This window comes from Nerophis lumbriciformis, linkage group LG22, assembly GCF_033978685.3.
Source record: "Nerophis lumbriciformis linkage group LG22, RoL_Nlum_v2.1, whole genome shotgun sequence".
NCBI classification, from domain to species: domain Eukaryota; kingdom Metazoa; phylum Chordata; class Actinopteri; order Syngnathiformes; family Syngnathidae; genus Nerophis; species Nerophis lumbriciformis.
The window spans coordinates 15,356,854-15,382,609 of NC_084569.2; the positions used below are offsets into that span (position 1 = coordinate 15,356,854).

The 25,756-nt window shown below is 39.6% G+C and overlaps 1 protein-coding gene across 2 annotated transcripts in view; it reads left to right on the forward strand.

The window, feature by feature from the left end:
* Positions 1-11,315: 11,315 nt before the first annotated feature.
* pdgfab (platelet-derived growth factor alpha polypeptide b) overlaps positions 11,316-25,756 on the forward strand; it is a 63,175-nt gene continuing 48,734 nt past the window's right edge. For both annotated transcript variants that reach the window (XR_009816726.1, XM_061974163.1), the window contains exons 1-2: positions 11,316-11,787; positions 12,212-12,308. Coding sequence is in view for 1 of the 2 variants with exons in the window: in XM_061974163.1 (XP_061830147.1) it covers positions 11,725-11,787; positions 12,212-12,308 (160 nt within the window). In the remaining variant the exon portion in view is untranslated. The remainder of the gene's footprint in view (positions 11,788-12,211; positions 12,309-25,756) is intronic.

A 25,756-nucleotide genomic window follows, 5' to 3' on the forward strand; every position in this document is an offset into this window, starting at 1 on the left:
TTATCTTGACATAATGATATGCGCTCGGCATTACATTTCTTGAAACCAGCAAACTTAAACTAAAAAGTAATTTATTGTTCTTAATGGAAAGGCAACAAGGCAAGCGCTTGTTACTCTCGGGGTCTCCTAGCCGCTCAGGCTAAATCATATGGTCTAAAAATGCATTTTTCCATCGATAACATGACATCATCGCGCCAAGTGCGTGCTCTTTCAGTCAATTAGTGCGCATATATACAACGTTTTCTTTTAAGTGTAATTTTGAAGAATTTATCTGAATGTGCATGAACTATTTCTGTTCAAAATTGTTTGAAATGTCACATGTGCAATGTTTAAATATTAACTGTCAGTTTACTGTACTGTGCCAACTGTACTACTATATGAGTACGTATTTTCTATTGTTTCATTGAAAATAAAACAGCAAAGTTCATTTGGCTGTCATCCGTTTTAATTATGGGACACATTTGTGTCAAAATCATGATTTTTTTTTCATGCTTGAAGTAAGAAATTATTACTTAAAAAAAAGTAATTTTATACTTGTGAGTGTTGATGACACAGCTTTGCAACAGTTGATATTCTAGTTTCAAGCATGTTTTACTCAATATAGGTCATAACATCTCAGCAACAAGCTGTAATATCTTACTGAGATCATTTAGGACCAAAACACTTAAAACAAGTAAAACACTCTAACATAAAATCTGCTTAGTGACAAGAATATTCTTATCAGACAGAAAATAAGCAAATATCACCCTTATTTGAGATATTTCATATTACTTAGATTTCAGTTTTTGCAGCGTATCATTACAGTGGATGTAAGGTGTAGATCCACCAATGGCGTTTGTTTAACATTTTGACGCCGGTGAGCTATGGTGTGTAGTACTTTTACCGGTACTTTTTTAGAGGCGGTATACAAACCGTTTCCATATGAGTTGGGAAATTGTGTTAGATGTAAATATAAACAGAATACAATGATTAGCAAATCATTTTCAACCCATATTCAGTTGAATATGCTACAAAGACAACATATTTGATGTTCAAACTGATAAACGTTTCTTTTTTTTTTTCAAATAATCATTAACTTTAGAATTTGATGCCAGCAACACGTGACAAAGAAGTTGGGAAATGTGGCAATAAATATTGATAAAATTGAGGAATGCTCATCAAACACTTATTTGGAACATCCCACAGGTGAGCAGGCAAATTGGGAACAGGTGGGTGCCATGATTGGGTATAAAAGTAGATTCCATGAAATGCTCAGTCATTCACAAACAAGGATGGAGCGAGGGTCACCACTTTGTCAACAAATGCGTGAGCAAATTGTTGAACAGTTTAAGAAAAAACTTTCTCAACCAGCTATTGCAAGGAATTTAGGGATTTCACCATCTACGGTCCGTAATATCATCAAAGGGTTCAGAGAATCTGGAGAAATCACTGCACGTAAGCAGCCAAGCCCGTGATCTTCGATCCCTCAGGCTGTACTGCATCAACAAGCGACATCAGTGTGTAAAGGATATCACCACATGGGCTCAGGAACACTTCAGAAACCCACTGTCAGTAACTACAGTTGGTCGCTACATCTGTAAGTGCAAGTTGAAACTCTCCTATGCAAGGCGAAAACAGTTTATCAACAACACCCAGAAACGCCGTCGACTTCGCTGGGCCCGAGCTCATCTAAGATGGACTGATACAAAGTGGAAAAGTGTTCTGTGGTCTGACGAGTCCACATTTCAAATTGTTTTTGGAAACTGTGGACGTCGTGTCCCCCGGACCAAAGAGGAAAAGAACCATCCGGATTGTTATAGGCGCAAAGTTGAAAAGCCAGCATCTGTGATGGTATGGGGGTGTATTAGTGCCCAAGACATGGGTAACTCACACATCTGTGAAGGCGCCATTAATGCTGAAAGGTACATACAGGTTTTGGAGCAACATATGTTGTCTTCCAAGCAACGTTACCATGGACGCCCCTGCTTATTTCAGCAAGACAATGCCAATCCACGTGTTACATCAACGTGGCTTCATAGTAAAAGAGTGCGCGTACTAGACTTGCCTGCCTGTAGTCCAGACCTGTCTCCCATTGAAAATGTGTGGCGCATTATGAAGCCTAAAATACCACAACGGAGACCCCCGGACTGTTGAACAACTTAAGCTGTACATCAAGCAAGAATGGGAAAGAATTCCACCTGAGACGCTTAAAAAATGTGTCTCCTCAGTTCCAAGGAAAGGCCATGCAACACAGTGGTGAACATGCCCTTTCCCAACTACTTTGGCACGTGTTGCAGCCATGAAATTCTAAGTTAATTATTATTTGCAACAAAAAAAAAAAAAAAAAGTTTATGAGTTTGAACATCAAATATATTGTCTTTGTAGTGCATTCAATTGAATATGGGTTGAAAAGGATTTGCAAATCATTGTATTCCGTTTATATTCACATCCAACACAATTTCCCAACTCATATGGAAACGGGGTTTGTAGTACCGAATATGATTCATTAGTATCGCGGTACTATACTAATACCGGTATACCGTACAACCCTACCCGCAACACATTAATTGTTTTCTGTCTGCTAAGACGACTATGCTATTTTCTACCTGTGTGCCTCACTGCCCACCAGCCAGTTCCTGTTTTATAATGCATCATATTCTCCTTCTTGTTGGTTTCCCCCCTCCTTTCCACGCTGAACAATCCCTTTCTCCCTTCTTCCTTTTCCCACCAGGATGTGAAGTGTTCACCTCCAACAAAATATGAGTCATCGGGCATGTCACCGACTGGGAGGCTGACCTGTGACATCACCACATGGCACAATGGACCAGTCATCTTAATGCATCATTGTGTATTTTCTTGCAGCATTCATTATTGACAGTGTGTGTTCTGCATGTGTGGAGTCTATAGGTCCATCAAGATGGAAGGTGGACCACCTGGTGGGGTGACCTTTACGCCTCCAAATGCTGATTGTCACCTCTGGCTGCATGTGCACCACGTCTACGCGTCTCACCCCCCCCCCCCCTGCAGGTTTGTTGTCTTTTATCACATCTCCCTACTCCCTAAGGGGCCTCTGCTCGGCTCCTGGCAGGTTAGGACCCGTCAACTGTTAACCTGCTGTTAACTAGTTGCTTCCTGTGTCCGCAAGTCCCCACACGTGTCTGTTGCAATCCACTGTAGACATTTTGTTTTTTCAGACGTCTAGACAAACTTTGACCTGTACCAGCATCACCAGGAATACGGGAATTGGATGATCAAACGCGTCATAATATTATTGGAATATATTATTTTTCTGGAAAGAAGGTCTGGAAAAAAGACTAAGCTGACTAAGCTTATATTTATTGTCGTCTTGCACGAAACCCAAAACTGGTGAAGTTGGCACGTTGTGTAAATCGTAATTAAAAACAGAACACAATGATTTGCAAATCCTTTTCAACTTATATTCAATTGAATAGACTGCAAAGACAAGATATTTAATGTTCGAACTGAGAAGCTTAATTTGTTTTTGTAAATAATCATTCATTTAGAATTTGACGGCAGCAACACATTGCAAAAAAGTTGGCACAGGGGCATTTTTACCACTGTGTTACATGGCCTTTCCTTTTAACAACACTCAATAAACATTTAGGAACTGAGGAGACCAATTTTTGAAGCTTTTCAGGTGGAATTCTTTCCCATTCTTGCTTGATGTACAGCTTAAGTTGTTCAACAGTCCGGGGGTCTCTGTTGTGGTATTTTAGGCTTCATAATGCGCCACACATTTTCAATGGGAGACAGGTCTGGACTACAGGCAGGTCAGTCTAGTACAGGGGTCGGCAACCCAAAATGTTGAAAGAGCCATATTGGACCAAAAATAAAAAAACAAATCTGTCTGGAGCCGCAAAAAAATTAAAAGCCATATTACATATAGATAGTGTGTCATGAGATATAAATTGAATTAAGAGGACTTAAAGGAAACTAAATGAGCTCAAATATAGCTACAAACGAGGCATAATGATGCAATATGTACATATAGCTAGCCTAAATAGCATGTTAGCATCGATTAGCTTGCAGTCATGCAGTGACCAAATATGCCCGATTAGCACTCCCCACAAGTCAATAACATCAACAAAACTCACCTTTGTACATTCATGCACAACGTTAAAAGTTTGGTGGACAAAATGAGACAGAAAAAGAAGTGGCATAAAACAAGTCCTAGAAAGTCCGAGAAAGTTATACATGTAAACAAACTACGGTGAGTTCAAGGACCGCCAAAATTAGTAGGACAAAACGGCGCTCGCCAAATACTCGAATCAGTGAAACATGTTTAATATAAACAGTGGGATTTATAACAATTAGGTAGGTTTGTGTCATGTTTGTCCTCCTACAGAAACCATTTTAAAACAAAAAATATATTTTTCCCCCTCATCTTTTTCCATTTTTCATACATCTTTGAAAAAGCTCCAGGGAGCCACTAGGGCGGCGCTAAAGAGCCGCATGCTGCTCTAGAGCCGCGGGTTGCCGACCCCTGGTCTAGTACCTGCATTCTTTTACTATGAAGCCACGCTGTTGTAGCACGTGGCTTGGCATTATCTTGCTGAAATAAGCAGGGGCGTCTATGATAACGTTGCTTGGATGGCGACAGATGTTGCTCCAAAACCTGTATGTACCTTTCAGCATTAATGGTGCCTTCACAGATGTGTAAGTTACCCATGCCTTGGGCACTAATACACCCCCATACCATCACAAATGCTGGCTTTTGAACTTTGCGCCTATAACAATCCGGATGGTTATTTTCCTCTTTGGTCCGGAGGACACGACGTCCACAGTTTCCAAAAACGATTTGAAATGTGGACTCGTCAGACCACAGAACACTTTTCCACTTTGCATCAGTCCATCTTAGATGAGCTTGGGCCCAGCGAAGCCGGCGGCGTTTCTGGGTGTTGTTGATAAATGGCTTTGGCGTTGCATGGTAGAGTTTTAACTTGCACTTACAGATGTAGCGACGAACTGCAGTTACTGACAGTGGGTTTCTGAAGTGTTCCTGAGCCCATGTGGTGATATCCTTTACAAAAAAATAACAATTTAAACGTTGAGTATCTTGTCTTTGCAGTCTATTCAATTGAATATAGGTTGAAAAGGATTTGCAAATCATTGTATTTTTTTTTAATTTACGATTTACACAACGTGCCAACTTCACTGGTTTTAGGGTTCGTACTTGCGTCAATACAGTAATATTGAGATCCAGTAGAAGAGCTCTGTCTTTAAAACAACAATAATTTTGTTTGTGTGTATTTTAAACATTTTCTGCACTGGTTATTGGCTGGTGGGTCAAAGCCGCACTTTTGTCTCAAACAAACTACTTTATATCATATTTACTGCATACACCGTGTTTTTCTTTTTACATTTGTGCAGTAATTACACATGCAAATGCCATGTTCCTTCTCAGTTTCTTTAATAATGTGTTTTGAAATTCTCTTTGCACTAGCTATTTATGGAATTTTTTTTTTTTTAAACTAACATAAAAAAAAAAAACATCTATCAGAATGGGCTGCAACTTATTGACTGTGGGAAAATGACCTCCTACGCAGTTCTGGTAAAACGGGCTTCGATGTCTTATTTGATGCCTTTAATGATTTATTTTAACCGTTCTTTTTCCAGGAAAGAATGATTATACAATCTTTATTGATTTTTAACAAGACTTTTGTGCACTTTTGGATTTTCTCCTATTCATACAATGTCACCCTCATACGTACATGTTCACATATACACTCATTAAATACTTGGTTAAATGCATGATTAATGTTGATGGCTTTGATGAAATACAAATAAAAAAAGTTAGAAGTCTTTCTTACCTCACTGTATTTTTATGTGACCCAGCAGGCACGAGACACTGAAACACTGTTAAGAACTTGTTGAATTAGGTCCTGATGTTGAGCGACCCAAACTTGATGTTAAAACAACATGCTTTTTTACGACGTATCCGACCCGCGGGATGAGTTTGCTAAGTATAAAAATGAACCTGGAATTTTTCAATGAAAGAAACTGCTGTTCTAAATGTGTCCACCGGATGTCGCAATAGCAATTCTTTGTATCTTTGTAGATGATGCTACATATGTACAAAATAAACCATATGATGTTAGCAGGGCCGGCCGGCCCTTGGCATAGGCCGTATAGGCAAATGCTAAGGGCGCCGTCCATCAGGGGGCGCCACGCCAGTGCCACAAATGTTGGAGGAAAAAAAAAAAAAAAAAAAGTTGTTAGTATTATTTCTAAATACAAAAAATAATCCCACGTTAATTAAAATGCAAAGTAAAGCCTATTTAATAGAAATATTATTATTTGTTACACCCCCCCCCCCCCCCTCCCTCCCCCCGCACGGTGCGCCCCCTCCCTTCCCGTTTCATGACTCTTTTTGGACGTCACCACATCAAAAAAATCAACACAAGATGTCAAAACGGCCAAAACTGTCAGGTACCCAGGGAAGAAAAAAGAGAAAAGAAGAGGAGGGGAAACGAGAACAGACAGAGGTAGCAGGTAGGTAACGTTAGCCTACATGAAATTATTTGTCTGTTACAGAATGTGATAGTAACCTGGCTTTTTAGCATTAAGCTAATATTAGCTTAATGCTAAAAAGCAAATGTTACATGATTCGGCAATTGCTAATCAATAAATAGCTAGTTATGTTTTAACGTCGGGTTAATATTGTGGAGGGGGCTAAATTGTTATGGAAAATAATAATGTAACGTTAGGTAATTACAGTACTCCCACCTTACATTCCTCAGGGACATTTGTATTAGATCTTTTAAGCAGGTGTTTTTATTTACATTGTTATTGCCTTCTGGTTAGCTAATGTTTGCCCTGCAGGTAATAGTCACTTTTCCACCCCTTTATATATTAGGTATAGTTGTAAGTAAAAAAAAAAGGTCAAAGACAAAGCTATTCGGTTTCTTGTGAGTATATACACTTCACTGCCGATGTGGGGGGGCGCCACCTAAAATCTTGCCTTGGGCGCCAGATTGGTTAGGGCCGGGCATGGATGTTAGTACATCAGTCGAGGAAAATGAGCAAACTACATAAATAACATCCTGTAATTTGATTTTGATATTATTTTTTTTATCTCGATAGATTGAAAATTAACACCAATGAGTTGACTGATGAACATTATCACATAATTTTTTCAGAAAGTATAAATAACGACAAATAAAGATAGAATACTATTAACCGCAACATGTAAGTGTAAAAAAACAACAACATTATGATTTGTACATTTTCAGAATGTGCTTGTTCTATTTTTAAACAAAGAAAACTGTCATGTTCTGTGGTCATGTTTTGTTTGGTTATGTTCTGTTGGTTTTTGGACTTTTTTAGTTCCTGTTTGCGCTTCCTGGTTTGTTTTGTCACCATGACGACTCATTGGTTTCACTTGACTCATTTGGACTCATGCACCTGTCACTAATCAGGAAGAGACTTTTTAAGCCTGTAGTTGCCAGGTGGCGACATTGCTTGTATGATACTCTGTTCTTGCTATGTGCTACTCTGATTACTCTGTCCGTGCCATAGTTCATACTGCTCATTTCATGCTCGTTTCTTGTTACAGTAAGTGTTTTTTTGTTTCATGTCCATAGTTCTGCCTTAGTGTTAGTTTTGTTCCCTGGGTTAAGTTGTGCCTCCGCTGTGAGCGCCTTTTGTTTGTACCCTTTTGTAGCTTTTGAGTTAAAATTAAATCATGTATTTACCTGCACACCATGTCCAGTCAAGTTCGTTTGCATCCCGGGAAAGCAATCCTCGCAGTAGGCTTTATCATAGTCCTCGTCATGACAAAAACAACTTGAAGTTGTCTTTATTTTTAAGTTATCGTGCCGTGATTTTACCAGTTCGGCCCACTTGGGAGTAGATTTTTCTCCACGTGGCCCCCGATCTAAAATGAGTTTGACACCCCTGTCCTAGACATTCTTAATTTGATTCACGCAACCTTATTTAACTTTCATGGCGATATTTATTTTATCTTGAAAATGTATCGCATCGTTTTTAATAGCTTACATATTTAAATGACAGAAAAAACGATCTTCAAACTTGACTTTAGCGTAGGTCCCCCCTCGTGCTTATAGGGCACCGGTACAATATACCTCCAAAACGGTATAACAAGGGGACGCAACTCAGACAATTTTCAACGGGAGATAAAGTACTTGTGTTACTCCCAACATCCAGCTCCAAATTACTCGCCAAGTAGCAAGGACCCTTTGTGGTCACATGACGAGTAGTGCCGCCCTAGTGGCTATCTGGGGCATTTTTAAAAAAGGATTGAAAATAGGAAAAGATGGGGGGAAAATATTATTTTTTGTTTGAGGACAAACATGACACAAACCTTCCCAATTGTTAGCCAACCCACTGTTTAATATGTTTGTGTGTATGCTTCACTGATGAGAGTATTTGGTGAACATCGTTATGTCCTACTAATTTTGGCGGTTCTTGAACTCACCATAGCGTGGACTGTGATGCAACAGTTTGTTTACATGTAAAATCTTCCACTCCTTTGTCTCATTTTGTCCACCAAACATTTTATACTGTGCGTGAATGCACAAAAGGTGCGCTTTGTTGATGTTGTTGACTTGTGTGGAGTGCTAATCAGGCATATTTGGTCAGTGCATGACTGCAAGCTAATCAATGCTAACATGCTATTTAGGCTAGCTGTATGTACATATTGCATCATTATGCCTCATTTGTAGGTATATTTCAGCTCATGTATTATCCTTGACTTGTATCCTCTTAGTATATAATTTTAGTTTTGCATGTCTCATCACACATTGTCTGAATGTAATATTGGCTGAATTTCAGATAAGTTGTTTGTGTGCCATGTTGTTCCAGACCACAGCAAACATTACCCAGCTTGACAAAGATTGTAATAAATCTATTAAAAGAAGACTAAAAATGTGTAGAATACATTTCAAATTTCAACATTTCTGTCAACGAAGATTTGCTTCAGCCTGTGACACACAGTCATTTTGATAGTAGGCTATTATAGCTAATATAGACACTTATATCATGCGTTGCCTTCATGATAACACTTAAATAAGAGTTTTAAAGTCACTTTGATAGTAGGCTATTATAGCTAATATAGACACTAACGTCATGTGTTGTCTTCATGATAACACTTATATAAGACTTTCAAAGTCACTTTGATAGTAGGCTATTATTGCTAATATAGACACTAACGTAATGTGTTGTCTTCATGATAACACTTATATAAGACTTTTAAAGTCATTTTGATAGTAGGCTATTATAGCTAATATAGACACTTACATCATTTGTTGCCTTCATGATAACACTTATATAAGACTTTTAAAGTCACTTTGATAGTAGGCTATTATGGCTAATATAGACACTTACATCATGCGTTGCCTTCATGATGACACTTATATAAGACTTTTCAAGTCATTTTGATATTAGGCTATTATAGCTAATATAGACACTAACATCATGTGTTGTCTTCATGATAACACTTATATAAGACTTTCAAAGTCATTTTGATAGTAGGCTAATATAGCTAATATAGACACTTACATCATGTGTTGGCTTCATTATAACACTTATATAAGACTTTTAAAGTCACTTTGATAGTAGGCTATTATTGCTAATATAGACACTTACATCATGCGTTGCCTTCATTATAACACTTATATAGGACTTTTAAAGTCACTTTGATAGTAGGCTATTATTGCTAATATAGACACTAACGTCATGTGTTGTCTTCATGATAACACTTATATAAGACTTTCAAAGTCATTTTGATAGTAGGCTAATATAGCTAATATAGACACTTACACCATGTGTTGCCTTCATTATAACACTTATATAAGACTTTTAAAGTCATTTTGATAGTAGGCTATTATAGCTAATATAGACACTTACACCATGTGTTGGCTTCATTATAACACTTATATATGACTTTTAAAGTCACTTTGATAGTAGGCTATTATTGCTAATATAGACACTAACGCCATGTGTTGTCTTCATTATAACACTTATATAAGACTTTTAAAGTAATTTTGATACTAGGCTATTATAGCTAATATAATAATGATAATGATAATGGGTTGTACTTGTATAGCGCTTTTCTACCTTCAAGGTACTCAAAGCGCTTTGACACTACTTCCACATTTACCCATTCACACACACATTCACACACTGATGGAGGGAGCTGCCATGCAAGGCGCTAACCAGCACCCATCAGGAGCAAGGGTGAAGTGTCTTGCTCAGGACACAACGGACATGACGAGGTTGGTACTAGGTGGGGTAGACACTTACATCATGTGTTGCCTTCATTATAACACTTATATAAGACTTTTAAAGTCACTTTGATAGCAGGCTATTATGGCTAATATAGACACTTACATACATGATGACACTTATATAAGACTTTTCAAGTCATTTTGATAGTAGGCTATTATAGCTAATATAGACACTAACGTCATGTGTTGTCTTCATGATAACACTTATATAAGACTTTTAAAGTCACTTTGATAGTAGGCTATTATTGCTAACGTCATGTGTTGTCTTCATTATAACACTTATATAAGACTTTCAAAGTCATTTTGATAGTAGGCTAATATAGCTAATATAGACACTTACATCATGTGTTGCCTTCATAATAACACTTATATAAGACTTTTAAAGTCACTTTGATAGTAGGCTAATATAGACACTTACATCATGTGTTGCCTTCATTATAACACTTATATAAAGACTTTTAAAGTCGTTTTGATAGTAGGCTAATATAGCTAATATAGACACATGTGTTGCCTTCATGATAACACTTATATAAGACTTTTAAAGTCACTTTGATAGTAGGCTATTATAGCTAATATAGACACATGTGTTGCCTTCATTATAACACTTATATACGGGTTTTAATTTTTTGCGGCTCCAGACACATTTGTTTTTTTTGTATATTTGGTCCAATATCCAAAAGGGACAAGCGGTAGAAAATGGATGGCTCTTTCAACGTTTTTTGGTTGCCGACCCCCATCCAAAACCACGCATTAGAATATTTGACAAGTGCATAAATCTTGCATGGATTGGATTTGTGCAGGTGTGCCTAATAAAGTGACCCGCGTGAAACCCTCAGGGGCTTCATCTTTACACTCACATACAAGGGGTAGGCTTAGTGTGTGTGTGTGTGTGTGTGTGTGTGTGTGTGTGTGGGGGGGGGGGGGGGGTTTCCTGCTCTTGAGTCTCAAGGCAGCCAACCAGCTCCCCTGGTGGAAGAAGACGCACCATCAGGGGAGACGCGAGTGGGAGGCGCAAATTGCGCGCACGCCGCCTCTCTATAACCAGCAGCACACACTCTCCCACTCCACTCCACGGACACACTCCGCCAGCTCTGGATGCCTTTTTTATGCATGGACAACTTTTCCCCCCTACTTCTTCTTTCTTTGAGGATCTTCTCCACTGGATTATATCTTTTTTTAGAGACAAACTAAGACAACTTTGAAGAAAACCCCTGCGTGTGTGTGTGTGTGTGTGTGTGCGCGCGCGTGTGCGTGGGTGATAATAATAAGTGACAAGTGCAGTGCGCGCACGGGGATTGTCCCACTTTTGGAGGAGCTATGCCGAGCTATGCAAAGGAGTAACTGGAGTTTTTTCAGAACCTCCACAGCTTTCTCTCCCTGAGGGGATGGTTGAGGGTCCTCGGGGGCCAGGAGCGACTTTGGGGCTCCTACACGCCTGCTTCGTCTCGTTTGGGGTTCAATCCAAATTAAAAGGGAGATGAGAGCCACAATCTGTTCCTTCCTGCTGTGGACGACCTACCTGCTGCTGGCCACCGCTGAGGTAAACCTAATGCAAAACAATAAAAAAAGGGCCACTTTTGCGCGTTTAAGGGCCCAAAAAGCAAGAGTTGGTGCAACCAAAGCCAACAAACTCGCTGGGTTATTTCGGGCTTTTGTTGCCTAATTTGTTTGTAGCTTGAGCCAAGTTGGGCTAAACGCCTTCATTATAAATAGCCCCTGTGGCCCCCCCATAGCCCACCGGGTGCAGGAGCGCAACAAGTGCGCACAACCCCGCTGCGCCTGCAGCCCTTAACGCGTCATGCACGCTCCAGTTAACGTTTGCATGCATTAAACGCCTGTTTAGTTGGATACAATTGTTTATGCAAGAGTTTGTTTGCAGCCAGCAACAGTCACACTAACACATATTCCACCTTTCTCTTTCTCCCCGTTTCTCTGCAACCCTCCTCTTCATCTCCACGCCGAAGGAAGTGCAGTTTCCCCAGGAACTGATAGACAGACTGGCCCACAGTGAAATCCACAGCATCAGCGACCTCCAGCGGTTACTGGATATTGAGTCCGTAGGTAAATTCTGCCTCTTGGTACCTCCTTTTTTAATTTTTTTTAATTTTTAATTTTTTAAATTTTAAACCACTTGAATGCCAGAAAATTAAGTGTGATTTGTGACACGTGCAAATTTTACAAAGTCAGCAATTTTTTTTGCATTGGTACAACAGATGAAAATGAGCTTCTAGCTATACCGGGTCTGTGCAATATTGTCCTTATCAAATGAGTAAATACATTTTAAAAAGGGTGGAAGTATATGTATCAAAAATTGGGAAATTTTACGCCAATAATGAATTTATATATATATATATATATATATATATATATATATATATTGCTCCAGAAGCGACACCTTAAAGCTCGTCTAAAGTTTGATACTGATCACATGGACAAAGATAAGACCTTCTGGAGCAAAGTTCTGTGGTCAGATGAAACAAAAATTGAGCTGTTTGGCCACAATACCCAGCAATATGTTCAGAGGAGAAAAGGTGAGGCCTTTAATCCCAGGACCACCAGACCTACCGTCAAGCATGGTGGTGGTAGTATTAGGCTCTGGGCCTGTTTTGCTGCAAATGGAACTGGTGCTTTACAGAGAGTAAATGGGACAATGAAAAAGGAGGATTACCTCCAAATTCTTCAGGACAACCTAAAATCATCAGCCTGGAGGTTGGGTCTTGGGCGCAGTTGGGTGTTCCAACAGGACAATGACCCCAAACACACGCCAAAAGTGGTAAAGGAATGGCTAAATCAGGCTAGAATTAAGGTTTTAGAATGGCCTTCCCAAAGTGTGGACAATGCTGAAGAAACAAGTCCATGTCAGAAAACCAACACATTTAGCTGAACTGCACCAATTTTGTCAAGAGGAGTGGTCAAAAATTCAACCAGAAGCTTGTGGATGGCTACCAAAAGCGCCTTATTGCAGTGAAACTTGCCAAGGGACATGTAACCAAATATTAACATTGCTGTATGTATACTTTTGACCCAGAAGATTTGCTCACATTTTCAGTAGACCCATAATAAATTCATAAAAGAACCAAACTTCATGAATGTTTTTTGTGACCAACAAGTATGTGCTCAAATCACTCTATCACAAAAAAAATAAGTGTTGTAGAAATTATTGGAAACTCAAGACAGCCATGACATTATGTTCTTTACAAGTGTATGTAAACTTTTGACCACGACTGTATATACTGTGTATATGTATACCGTATTTTTCGTTGTATAAGTCGCTCCGGAGTATAAGTCGCACCGGCCGAAAATGCACAATAAAGAAGAAAAAAAACATATATAAGTCGCACTGGAGTATAAGTCACATTTTTTGGGGGAAATTTATTTGATAAAACCCAACACCAAGAATAGACATTTGAAAGGCAATTTAAAATGAATAAAGAATAGTGAACAATAGGCTGAATAAGTGTACGTTATATGAGGCATAATTAACCAACTGAGAACGTGCCTGGTATGTTAACGTAACATATTATGGTAAGAGTCATTCAAATAACTATAACATATAGAACATGCTATACGTTTACCAAACAATCTGTCACTCCTAATCGCTAAATCCCATGAAATCTTATATGTCTAGTCTCTTACGTGAATGAGCTAAATAATATTATTTGATATTTTACGGTAATGTGTTAATAATTTCACACATAAGTCGCTCCTGAGTATAAGTCGCACCCCCGGCCAAACTATGAAAAAAACTGCGACTTATAGTCCGAAAAATACAGTATATATATATATATATATATCAGGAAAAAACACAGAGGTTATTTCATCCCGACAAGCCTGTTTTGCAGGTTTCCCTGCTCGTCTAATCAGGGAAACCTGCAAAACAGGCTTGTCGGGATGAAATAGCCTCTGTGTTTTTTCCTGACCTAACGTATATTCCGCTTTACCCAAACAATCTGTCGTCACTCCTAATCGCTAAATCCGTAAATAATATTATTTGATATTTTACGGTAATGTGTTAATAATTTCACACATAAGTCGCTCCTGAGTATAAGTCGCACCCCCGGCCAAACTATGAAAAAAACTGCGACTTATAGTCCGAAAAAATACGGTATATATATATATATATATATATATATATATAAAAGTCAAGGTTTCTGTGGTTTATCCGTTTGCAGTGCTCAATACCAGGGTAGAGTGGAATATACGTTAGGTCAGGAAAAAACACAGGTTTCCCTGCTCTTCAGGGGATTTTTCCACTTCTCTCTCGTAGGCTAGTAGGGATGAAATAACCTCAGTGTTTTTTCCTGACCTAACGAGTATATACCTGTATATATAAATATGTATATATTCATGTATATGTATATATGTATATATATTTCTATATGTATATGTATGAATGTATTAGCGTGAGTCTCAATACTCTCTCAGCATTCACAGAATGAATGTTTTAGATGCACAACATAGCGCGAGTATGAATAATGCTTTCTCAGCATACAACAAATAGCATTGGTGGGAATGCTAATCCCTCGGCATTCACACAATAAAAAGGTTTGGGATGCACACAATATCTTCGCCCTCAATGGTGGTCTCCCAGCCTGCAGGAAGCACAAAAGATACTACATCTTCAGTGTTCAAAGTTAGTCTCGCAGCATTCCCACAAACACAGCGGATGCCAGAACGCCCAAACACTGCATAGTTCCGAGCCAGCGTAGTGAAGCGATGTTGCTGCTTTGGCACACACACCCTTCATGCTCTCCTGGAATCAAGTGCACAGGGCATCTCCACGGCAACGCCACTGGGCAGGAAATAACCGTGCACCCGGCGAACTGTAACAAGCGGCGTCGCGTACGATAAAACAACAACTATAATGGACCGCGGTGTATGTTGTGCGACCCCCTGCGAGGGGTTTTATTCGGGGATATCACAGCTACAGTTACCCCGGCAACGTCGTCACATGTACCGTAAACAGAGACGGGCTTCGGGTTCTTGGAGGAGCTGCACTTTGGATTTCCAATCTTACATGAGCTCCTATTTACAGTCATTCATCAAATCTTCTCAGTGATCATTTGCACAAGTATTGAACTCCAATCACATCCGGGCCGCACCACTCTAATGTATGCACGGCCCCCAGGATGGACCCCCTAAAGGGGCTCTCGCATGAGAAGAAGTGTTTATAATTGAATTAACATGTCTTGCTTCAAACCGAGGAATGCTTCTCTCAGGGTAACAGTAGTAGGCTGATTATTATTACGAGGGCATAAATCTGTCGGAGGGCCAGCTCGGCGGCCCTGGCAGGCCCATTAAAATATTTTTTTGACGCCAGCCGGAGGGGTATTTTCAGAGCTTTTGTTGCAAATGTCCGAGACTTTAAAAAAAAAAGTTGCACAGTTGGTCGGACTGGACATGTGAAGCGGGCCTGGGGCTGTAATCTATTTCGGGGATGTGGCAAAAAAAAAGAAAAAAAAAGTGTGACAGAAATAATGTGGGAACCGTCGCTGGTTAGAATGACTTCCATGAATCAGCCTCTAAAGATGTTTGGATTATTGGCAAAGGCTTCCATAAAGGGGGGAGGGCTGGAATTTTTTTTTGTTTTTCGGAGTCTGCGGAAGACATTAGGAGACAAGAGAATCTGCTCGTTGGCACGGGAGTTACTGGATTCCTGCTAAAATATGAAGTTGTTGTGCGACCGTGCTTACTTCCTCCAAGTCGCTGTCAGCACATCCTTTGACTCGCTAAGCTCTTTTTAAAACAGTCATGATGCGAACACAAAACTCATTTTTCCCGCAGAGAATCTGATCATCATCACTTTGCTTCAAATAAAACCTATTATAACAGTTTTAAGCCACATTTTAACACCGTATTTTCCGGATCATAAGGCGCACTGCCGATGAACGGTCTATTTATTATCCCGTTTCCATATATAAGGCGCACCGGATTATAAGGAGTCTTATTATTTTAATTTTTTTCTAAATGTAAAACACTTCCTTGTGGTCTACATAACATGTAATGGTGGTTCTTTGGTCAAAATGTTGCGTAGATTTGTCACAACGAGGTTTTCGCAACTTACTGCGAGGATGGTTTTCCCGGGAAGCAAACGGACTACTCTGGACAAGGCGTGCAGGTAAAAACATGATTTAATCTCAAACTCAAAGCGCTACGAAACAAAAAGGCGCGCAAGGCGAAGGCACAACTTAACGAAGGAAAGAAAAACTAACACTTAGCGTAAACTATGGACATGAAACAAAAACTCGCTAACTGTGGCATGAATAAACAGAAACTTACTTGGCAAGGTGTGGAACGAGCAGTATGAACAAAGCATGAAACAATCAATACAGAGCAATGTCGCCAGGCCGACTAACTGGCAACGACAGGCTTAAATAGTCTCTTTGATTAGAGCCAGGTGCGTGTGTCAAATGAGGCAGGTGAAACCGATGAGTCGCCATGGTGACCAAACAAAGGGAGCGCAAACAGGAACTTGTGGCGTTTTAAACAGAAAATAACAAAAAACATGATCCAGACCGCAGATCATGACAAGATTATGCTTTACAGATCATCTTCAAGCTGCTTTCTGACAGTCGCTTCCGGATGCGCCATTTTGTGGGCGTTCTTATTTACGTGGCTCACCTTCGACAGCGTCTTCTCCCCGTCATCTTTGGTATAGCGGTGTAGCGTGCAAGGACGGGGGTGGAAGAAGTGTCAAAAGATGGAGCTAACTGTTTTAATGACATTCAGACTTTACTTCAATCAATAACGGAGCAGAATCTCCTCATCCGGACACAACCACACCGGAAATGTGTCCGACCGGAACTCTCTAATAACTAAAGTTCCTTGAGTGAATAATGTAAACTCACTACACCGGTATGTTTTAGCGCTTTCATGGCGAGTTTACTGACAGATATAAGTAAGAACTTTACACTACTTTATATTAGAAATGGCAACAGCGGAGAATGAATGAATGTCCCATAACAAGAAGATCGAGAAAAATAAGAATATTATCGACTACGGTGTCGCCAGATCCCAAATACACATCAGCAGTTACCAGAAGGTAAGAAAAGTTACTTTTGCTCAATATTGCGAAACAAAACGCCAGATAATATGTCTTACCTTATACACACACCATAATAATACTCGTTTAATGAGTTATCCGGCTTAATGTAGACAGGGTCTCAGAGGCGCTTTTGAATTTTCGACTTTTGCCCGACGTCATGAACAGAAAAAAACCCTTCATGGACATGATACCACCCCACGTATAGACCCACAGCTTTGCGGAAAGGGGGCTTTGCTACAGATCTGAAAATAAACCCTATAGCCCCGTTTACACTAAGGTTATCCAGGGTAAATCCCACCTAACCTTATGCGTGTCCACACACACAACAATGCCACCGTTTAACCCCCTCCCCGCCTCCGTCCACCGGCGCAACGCGACCTAGTACGTATGTGCACGTCATAGTCACCTCCAGTGTTGCTTTGTGCGCATGTTCTTAAATTTAACTTATCTGAACAATATCCAGTGTTGTGGTATTTCAATTAACTGAAATCCAGTGTGCTGTGGGGCCCTATTGTAGTGCATCACACCTGAGACATCATAAATTAATCAAATCTTTATTAGACACGTAAACAATGTGATAAAGAACATTTTACATCAATCAATCTAGGGATCTAGATATCTGGTCAGGACACTCCTCACTCTTTTGCCTTCACCTTCATTGTCCATTCGTTTTTGGTGACTTTATATACTCTGGACCTACATGTTGAGTCCGCGACATACATGGCGGACAATAACTGATACAGTCTGCTTTGCCACTCCAAAAGCATTCGCCGTTTTCCGTAGTTTTCCCTCGACGGCCAGGTAATATAAATCACACGCTACCTTTTTTTTTTATCACATCCACCGTAGCCCGCATTCTTGTTGACTCTCCTTCGACATATGGACGAAGTTTTTCGGCAAGTAGATTCACAGCTGACCTGGACATTTGAAAGTTCTCTTGCCGTCTGAGAAGTGTTGTATCCCAAATAGCTGCAATTGCTTTCACTTAAGGTATTCATGTGTGATTTCCACAAGCGTCTGTACATGTAGAAGAAGGAGAAACACGGGCATGTCTGGGTGACTCGCCTTCATACTTCCAGTGGTTAGCTCCGAGTTACGAAATCGCTTTATTATGAAGCTGGCTGTGGCGCGTTCTTCCTGTGTGGGGCGCGGCCTTTCTGCCGTCACTTCCTCTCATACTCCCGAAATTCAGCGCCTCTCCCGAAAACTTCCCGAGACAAATTTTCTCCCGAAAATCTCCCGAAATTCAGGCGGAGCTGGAGGCCACGCCCCCTCCAGCTCCATGCGGACCTGAGTGACGTGTCGACAGCCTGTTCTCACGTCCGCTTTCCCACAATATAAACAGCATGCCTGCCCAATCACGTTATAACTGTAGAATGATCGAGGGCGAGTTCTTGGTTTCTTATGTGGGTTTACTGTTAGGCAGTTTCATTAACGTCCTCCCAGCGCGGTAACAACACACAACAACAGCAGTCACGTTTTCGTCTACCGTAAAGCAGTTCGTCTGCCGTAAATAGCAATGTTGTGACACTCTTAAACAGGACAATACTGCCATCATGCATATGTGACAATAACATCTAGGGCTTTTAGAGAGTGCAATGCACAACTGCTATACTATATATATATATATATATATATATATATATATATATATATATATATATATATATATATATACATATATATATATATATATATACATATATATATATATATATATATATATATATATATATATATATATATATATATATATATATAGAATAAAATAAATATATATATATATATGGCTAGAATTCACTGAAAGTCAAGTATTTCATATATATATATATATATATATATATATATATATATATATATATATATATATATATATATATGAAATACTTGAGTATTCCTTATAAATATATATATATATGAAATACTTGACTTGGTGAATTCTATCTGTAAATATACTCCTCCCCTCTTAACCACGCCCCAAACCCCGCTCCCACCCCACCCCTGACCACGCCCCCTCCCCACCCCCCACCTCCCGAAATTGTAGGTCTCAAGGTTGGCAAGTATGCTTCCTCTTCGAACTCAGTTTGTAAACTATCAATTAGTCCATACAAAGCTAAGAGCTGGAGATTCAAGAAAAACACGGCGCACTTACCCGTGCAAAAAATTGTCCGAGGACGGTTACCTTAAACCAGTGGTTCTTAACCTTGTTGGAGGTACCGAACCCTACCAGTTTCATATGTGCATTCACCGAACCCTTCTTTAGTGAAAAATAACATGTTTTTTCAATTCAAGAAAAAGTTATATGTTTTTTTTACTGGTGCACAAAATGAACTGTGCATGAACATCACCTTGTTCAAAGAACAAAACCAACACCGTGCATGAACTCACAACAAATTACACACCTTACACACATTACCATAAATTGATTAACGTGGACCCTGACTTAAAGAAGTTGAAAAACTTATTCGGGTGTTACCATTTAGTGGTCAATCGTACGGAATATGTACTGTACTGTTTCATATAATGTATTCTCTTCCTTTGCAATCTACTAGTAAAAGTTTCAATCGATCAATCAAAAAACCTGCAAATCAAATGGAAAATTAGAGGGAACATTGTTTGGTGGTATCCATAATACGCTGATAGGGAGAAGTTTTTATTTACACGATAAGTCGGATGTCTCTTTAGCTCCGCCGAACCCCTGAGGCCGACTGACCAAACCCCTAGGGTTCGATCGAACCCAGGTTAAGAACCACTGCCTTAAATGATTGTTTAGTGTGGCTGAAACGGGGCTTAGGCTAAATAATTATTTGTTTAAGGAGTTAAGCGACTTAGTTCTGCCAACTATCTGTAAATTCCAGCATGATGTTGGCGTTCAGTTGCGACCGTGATGTTCGTACGGTCGCTCGCACAGCTATGCTAGTGTTGCCCGGGCCCTCTCGAGTTAATGGAGCGAGTAATTAACAAGTCGTAAAAGTCTTTGACAACGCTCCTCCACGTTTGTTTTTACCCACTAACCAACAAGTGTGGACGCCTCCCTTCAAACGCTCTCCTTTACCGACATTCCGCTCACCACAATCAACTGTTTTCCCTTGCAATCCCGCTGACAATGAGATGGGGGGGGGGGGGGGGGGGGGAGAAGCCAACACAGGGATCGTTCTGCGGTGCTGAAAAATGGACTGTGCAGTTTATAAAAGGACTTCTTTATGTTCTGCTGCAGGCTCTGACATAAACTGACAGGAGGCGAGCGAGAGGAGGCATCCCTGGGGGAGTTTTTGGTGGGGGAATGACCCGTGGTGTTTAAAAGGTTGTTAGGAAGGAAAATCACGTAGGGGAAATGACAGCGGCGTGTTTTCGGGGCACACATGCACGGTGTAAGACGCTTCCTCTGCAGACCGGGGTCACGGGCTGTCTGACTGATAGTTTGAAGTTAAATGTCCTCTCGCCGGGGCAGATTTCAGTTCGGGGCGGGGGCGTAAAGAAGGCATCCAGAGACAATAAACACGGTGCATTAGTGGAGGAAATCCCATCAAGTGGCAGTCGTTAGAGCACAAAAGGCGCTGGATGAGTGCTGCATATCTGGCCTGTGGCTATGCTTTGTTGTGCTCGGTGTACACTATAGGTTTGAACACGCAGCACAGGATAATGAGGAGTTTATGTAGTTGAATGAGTTTACGTGAAGTGTGCAGGTGTGGGGACCGGACCCACCCACTGCACAAACATTCAGACTCTGCTCTTTGGGAAAGGCCGGCGTCGAATGTGAGCGTGCTTTATTATTTTATTACCAGTCTGCTGTGATATTCAGGGCGGAGACCAAAACAAGCTTTATCAGATGAGCGCAAGAGAGAGAGAGAAATAAGCTGAGACGGCAGCATTTGGAGAACAAAACATGGAGTTCTTCATAGCCTGCAATGATTGCAGAGGTAAACATTTAGGGCTAAATGAGAGACATGAAACCACTCATTAGGCAGGGGGTTAATGGCGACTGAGTACCACCTGGCGAGTGACCACTTTGTGTGCGAAAGCGACTTGTTTTGCTGAGTCACTGGGGAGGTTCTGCCAAATTAAGCGTTTAGTTCAGTGGTTCTTAACCTTGTTGGAGGTACCGAACCCCACCAGTTTCATATTCGCATTCACCGAACCCTTCTCTAGTGAAAAATAAAATGTTTTTTCTTAATTTAATCTTAATTTATAAATAATAATCATGAAATTGTGTTATTATATTAAAGAAATACTAAAAGATATATTTTAAAAACAGAAAGTTACAGGAATGTACACATGATCCCATGTTTACATCTCATTGTGCAACATGTGAATGTTTTAGTGGGAACTAAATGCCATATCTGAAAGGGGTACAAATTATTTCCAAAGCAGGACCCACACCCAGACATACAATACTAGTACACAGCTCATGAAAAACAATATTTTTTGTTATTGTCATTGTAAGTGGGCCAAAACACTTATATTAGAAAATAATCTCATGGAAATGACTGCTGTCATTTGATTATAATAATAAAACATTTAACTTGTTATTTAGTCAGGTTTGGGACAGGTGTGCTGCAGTTGTGGCCACAGTGCATGTGCATGTCTGACGTCGCTCACATGTGCTCCACATGAAGGCTCAAGGAGTTTTTACGTTTGAAATTTAGAGGGAACATTGTTTGGGGCTATCCATAATACGTAGATAGGGAGAAGTTTTTATTTACACGATTAGTCGGGTGTGTCTTAACCTCCGCGGCGGATGCTCCGCCGGACCCATGAGGCCGACTCACCGAACCCCTAGGGTTCGATCGAACCCAGGTTAAGAACCACTGGTTTAGTTAGACCGAGGGTCGGCAACCCGCGGCTCTAGAACCGCATGCGGCTCTTTAGCGCTGCCCTAATGGCTCCCTGGACCTCTTTCAGAGATGTGTGAAAATGGAAAATATAATTTTTTTGTTTTAATATATTTTCTGTAGGAGAACAAACCTTCCTAATTGTTAGAAATCCCACTGTTTATGTTAAACATGCTTCACTGATGAGAGTATTTGGCAAGCACCGTTTTGTCCTACTAATTTCATCGATTCTTGAACTCATCGTAGTTTGTTTACATGCACAACTTTCTCCGATGCTGCCACAGAAAGATGTGTCTTATGCCACTCCTCCTTTGTCTCATTTTGTCCACCAAACATTTTATGCTGTGCATGAATGCACAAAGGTGAGCTTTGTTGATGTCATTGACTTGTTGGAGTGTTAACCAGGCATATTTGGTCAGCGCATGACTGCAAGCTAATCGATGCTAACATGCTATGTAGGCTAGCTGTATGTACATTTTGCATCATTATGCCTTGTTTGTAGGTATATTTGAGCTCATTTAATTTCCCTTACTTATGTCCTCTGTGTGTTTAATTTATATTTGCATGTCTCATGACACATTATCTGTATGTGATATTGGCTGCATTTCTCATAGTTGTTTGTGTGCCATGTTGTTCCAGACCACAGCAAACGTTACCAGGCTTGCAAAGATTGTAATAAATCCATTAGAAGAAGACAGCCTGCCGTTTCCTTAAACTTGGACACGCACATCTATACCTTTGGCCAATCTGAGCCAGTCATTTCCAGGAGTTATTTCATCCTGTGAGAAGCCTCCAGTTTACTAATGATTTCCAATATTTCCAAAATGTGTAGAATAAAAATTAAAATACAACATTTCTTTCAACAAAGATTTGCGTCAGCCTTTGATAGTAGGCTAATATAGCTAATATAGACACTTACATCATATGTTGCCTTCATTATCACACTTATATAAGGCTTTTAAATTTTTGCGGCTCCATACAGATTGTTTTATTGTATTTTTGGTCCAATATGGCTATTTCAACACTTTGGGTTGCCGACCCCTGAGTTAGACCCTCAGTATAGGTGACATCATTTATTCTACGGAAACTTCCAACTTTTAACCAGGAAAAAATTAATTGTAATGACACTGGAAAGTGCAAAATAATTGAGTGCAGTGCTTAGTTGCAACCATCACAGGTACTGTTGATTAAGTCTCAGCCAGAGTTGTGTATAGAGAGTATGGACGACCCGGTTTCAAGCAAACTCTGCAATGATTGGTCAAAATATAGTCACGTGACTCCAGAACGCCATGTTGCGTACCAGTTTGAAGCAGCAGCTAAGCGACACTACACTTCCTCGTTATACATTTCTTTTAATTGAAGAGTGTTTGCTGTGTAAACATGCCCTGTCGTGTGGCACTCGCAAAAAATTGACGGAAGCAATTGCATACGTTTACCACAACCCAGAAAGGGTGAAGGTTCGCTGGGAAGGTTGGATGCCAATAACAACAGTTTATTGCGCAAAGTAAGCAAGCATACATACACATGGAAAACATGGTACATCACACTCTCAGTAACAGTGAATTAATACACTTTGCCTGGCAACAACTTTGCTTCAAAGTTGCACCTTTTCTGCATGTGTCAACAATAATCCAAACCAAACTAATACATTTTGCAGTTAAAAGCAACATTAGTTCAGTATTTAAGTCAATATTGTGATAAACAAATCAGGAAGCCATGACTCGCCACAGCAAAACTTATGAAAAATATTCAAAAAAGCCAATGTAAAAGCACAGACATACTGTGATTACAAATACACTGGAGGCAGTTGACATACTTCACACAAAAGTCATCATTTCTCTGTAATTGTTTCAAGTTAAGTTAATTTTGGCAAAATGAGGGTAATACGTTTATTTTTGGTCGTTGTGTATTTTCTGACGTACCGTATTTTTCCGACTATAAGTCGCAGTTTTTTTCATAGTTTGGCCGGGGGTGCGACTTATACTCGGGAGCGACTTATGTGTGAAATTATTAACACATTACCGTAAAATATCAAATAATATTATTTAGCTCATTCACGTAAGAGACTAGACGTATAAGATTTCATGGGATTTAGCGATTAGGAGTGACAGATTTTTTGGTAAACGTATAGCATGTTCTATATGTTATAGTTATTTGAATGACTCTTACCATAATATGTTACGTTAACACACCAGGCACGTTCTCAGTTGGTTATTTATGCCTCATATAACGTACACTTATTCAGCCTGTTGTTCACTATTCTTTATTTACTTTAAAATTGCCTTTCAAATGTTTATACTTGGTGTTGGGTTTTATCAAATAAATTTCCCCAAAAAATGCGACTTATATATGAAATTATTAACACATTACCGTAAAATATCGAATAATATTATTTAGCTCATTCACGTAAGAGACTAGACGTATAAGATTTCATGGGTATTAGCGATTAGGAGTGACAGATTGTTTGGTAAACGTATAGCATGTTCTATATGTTATAGTTATTTGAATGACTCTTACCATAATATGTTACGTTAACATACCAGGCACGTTCTCAGTTGGTTATTTATGCCTCATATAATGTACACTTATTCAGCCTGTTGTTCACTATTCTTTATTTATTTTAAATTGCCTTTCAAATGTCTATTCTTGGTGTTGGGTTTTATCAAACACATTTCCCCCAAAAATGCGACTTATACTCCAGTGCGACTTATGTATGAAATTATTAACACATTACCGTAAAATATCAAATAATATTATTTAGCTCATTCACGTAAGAGACTAGACGTATAAGATTTCATGGGATTTAGCGATTAGGAGTGACAGATTGTTTGGTAAATGTATAGCATGTTCTATATGTTATAGTTATTTGAATGACTCTTACCATAATATGTTACGTTAACATACCAGGCACGTTCTCAGTTGGTTATTTATGCCTCATATAACGTACACTTATTCAGCCTGTTGTTCACTATGCTTTATTTACTTTAAAATTGCCTTTCAAATGTCTATTCTTGGTGTTGGGTTTTATCAAATAAATTTCCCCCAAAAATGCGACTTATATATACTCCAGTGCGACTTATATATGAAATTATTAACACATTACCGTAAAATATCAAATAATATTATTTAGCTCATTCACGTAAGAGACTAGACGTATAAGATTTCATGGGATTGAGCGATTAGGAGTGACAGATTGTTTGGTAAACGTATAGCATGTTCTATATGTTATAGTTATTTGAATGACTCTTACCATAATATGTTACGTTAACATACCAGGCACGTTCTCAGTTGGTTATTTATGCCTCATATAACGTACACTTATTCAGCCTGTTGTTCACTATTCTTTATTTACTCTAAATTGCCTTTTATATGTCTATTCTTGGTGTTGGGTTTTATCAAATACATTTCCCCCAAAAATGCGACTTATACTCCAGTGCGACTTATATATGTTTTTTTCCTTCTTTATTATGCATTTTCGGCAGGTGCGACTTATGCTCCGGTGCGCCTTATACTCCGAAAAATACGGTACATTTCGCCAGCTCCTGGTCACTATCCATCCATCCATCCATCCATTTCTACCGCTTATTCCCTTTGGGGTCGCGGGGGGCGCTGGAGCCTATCTCAGCTACAAT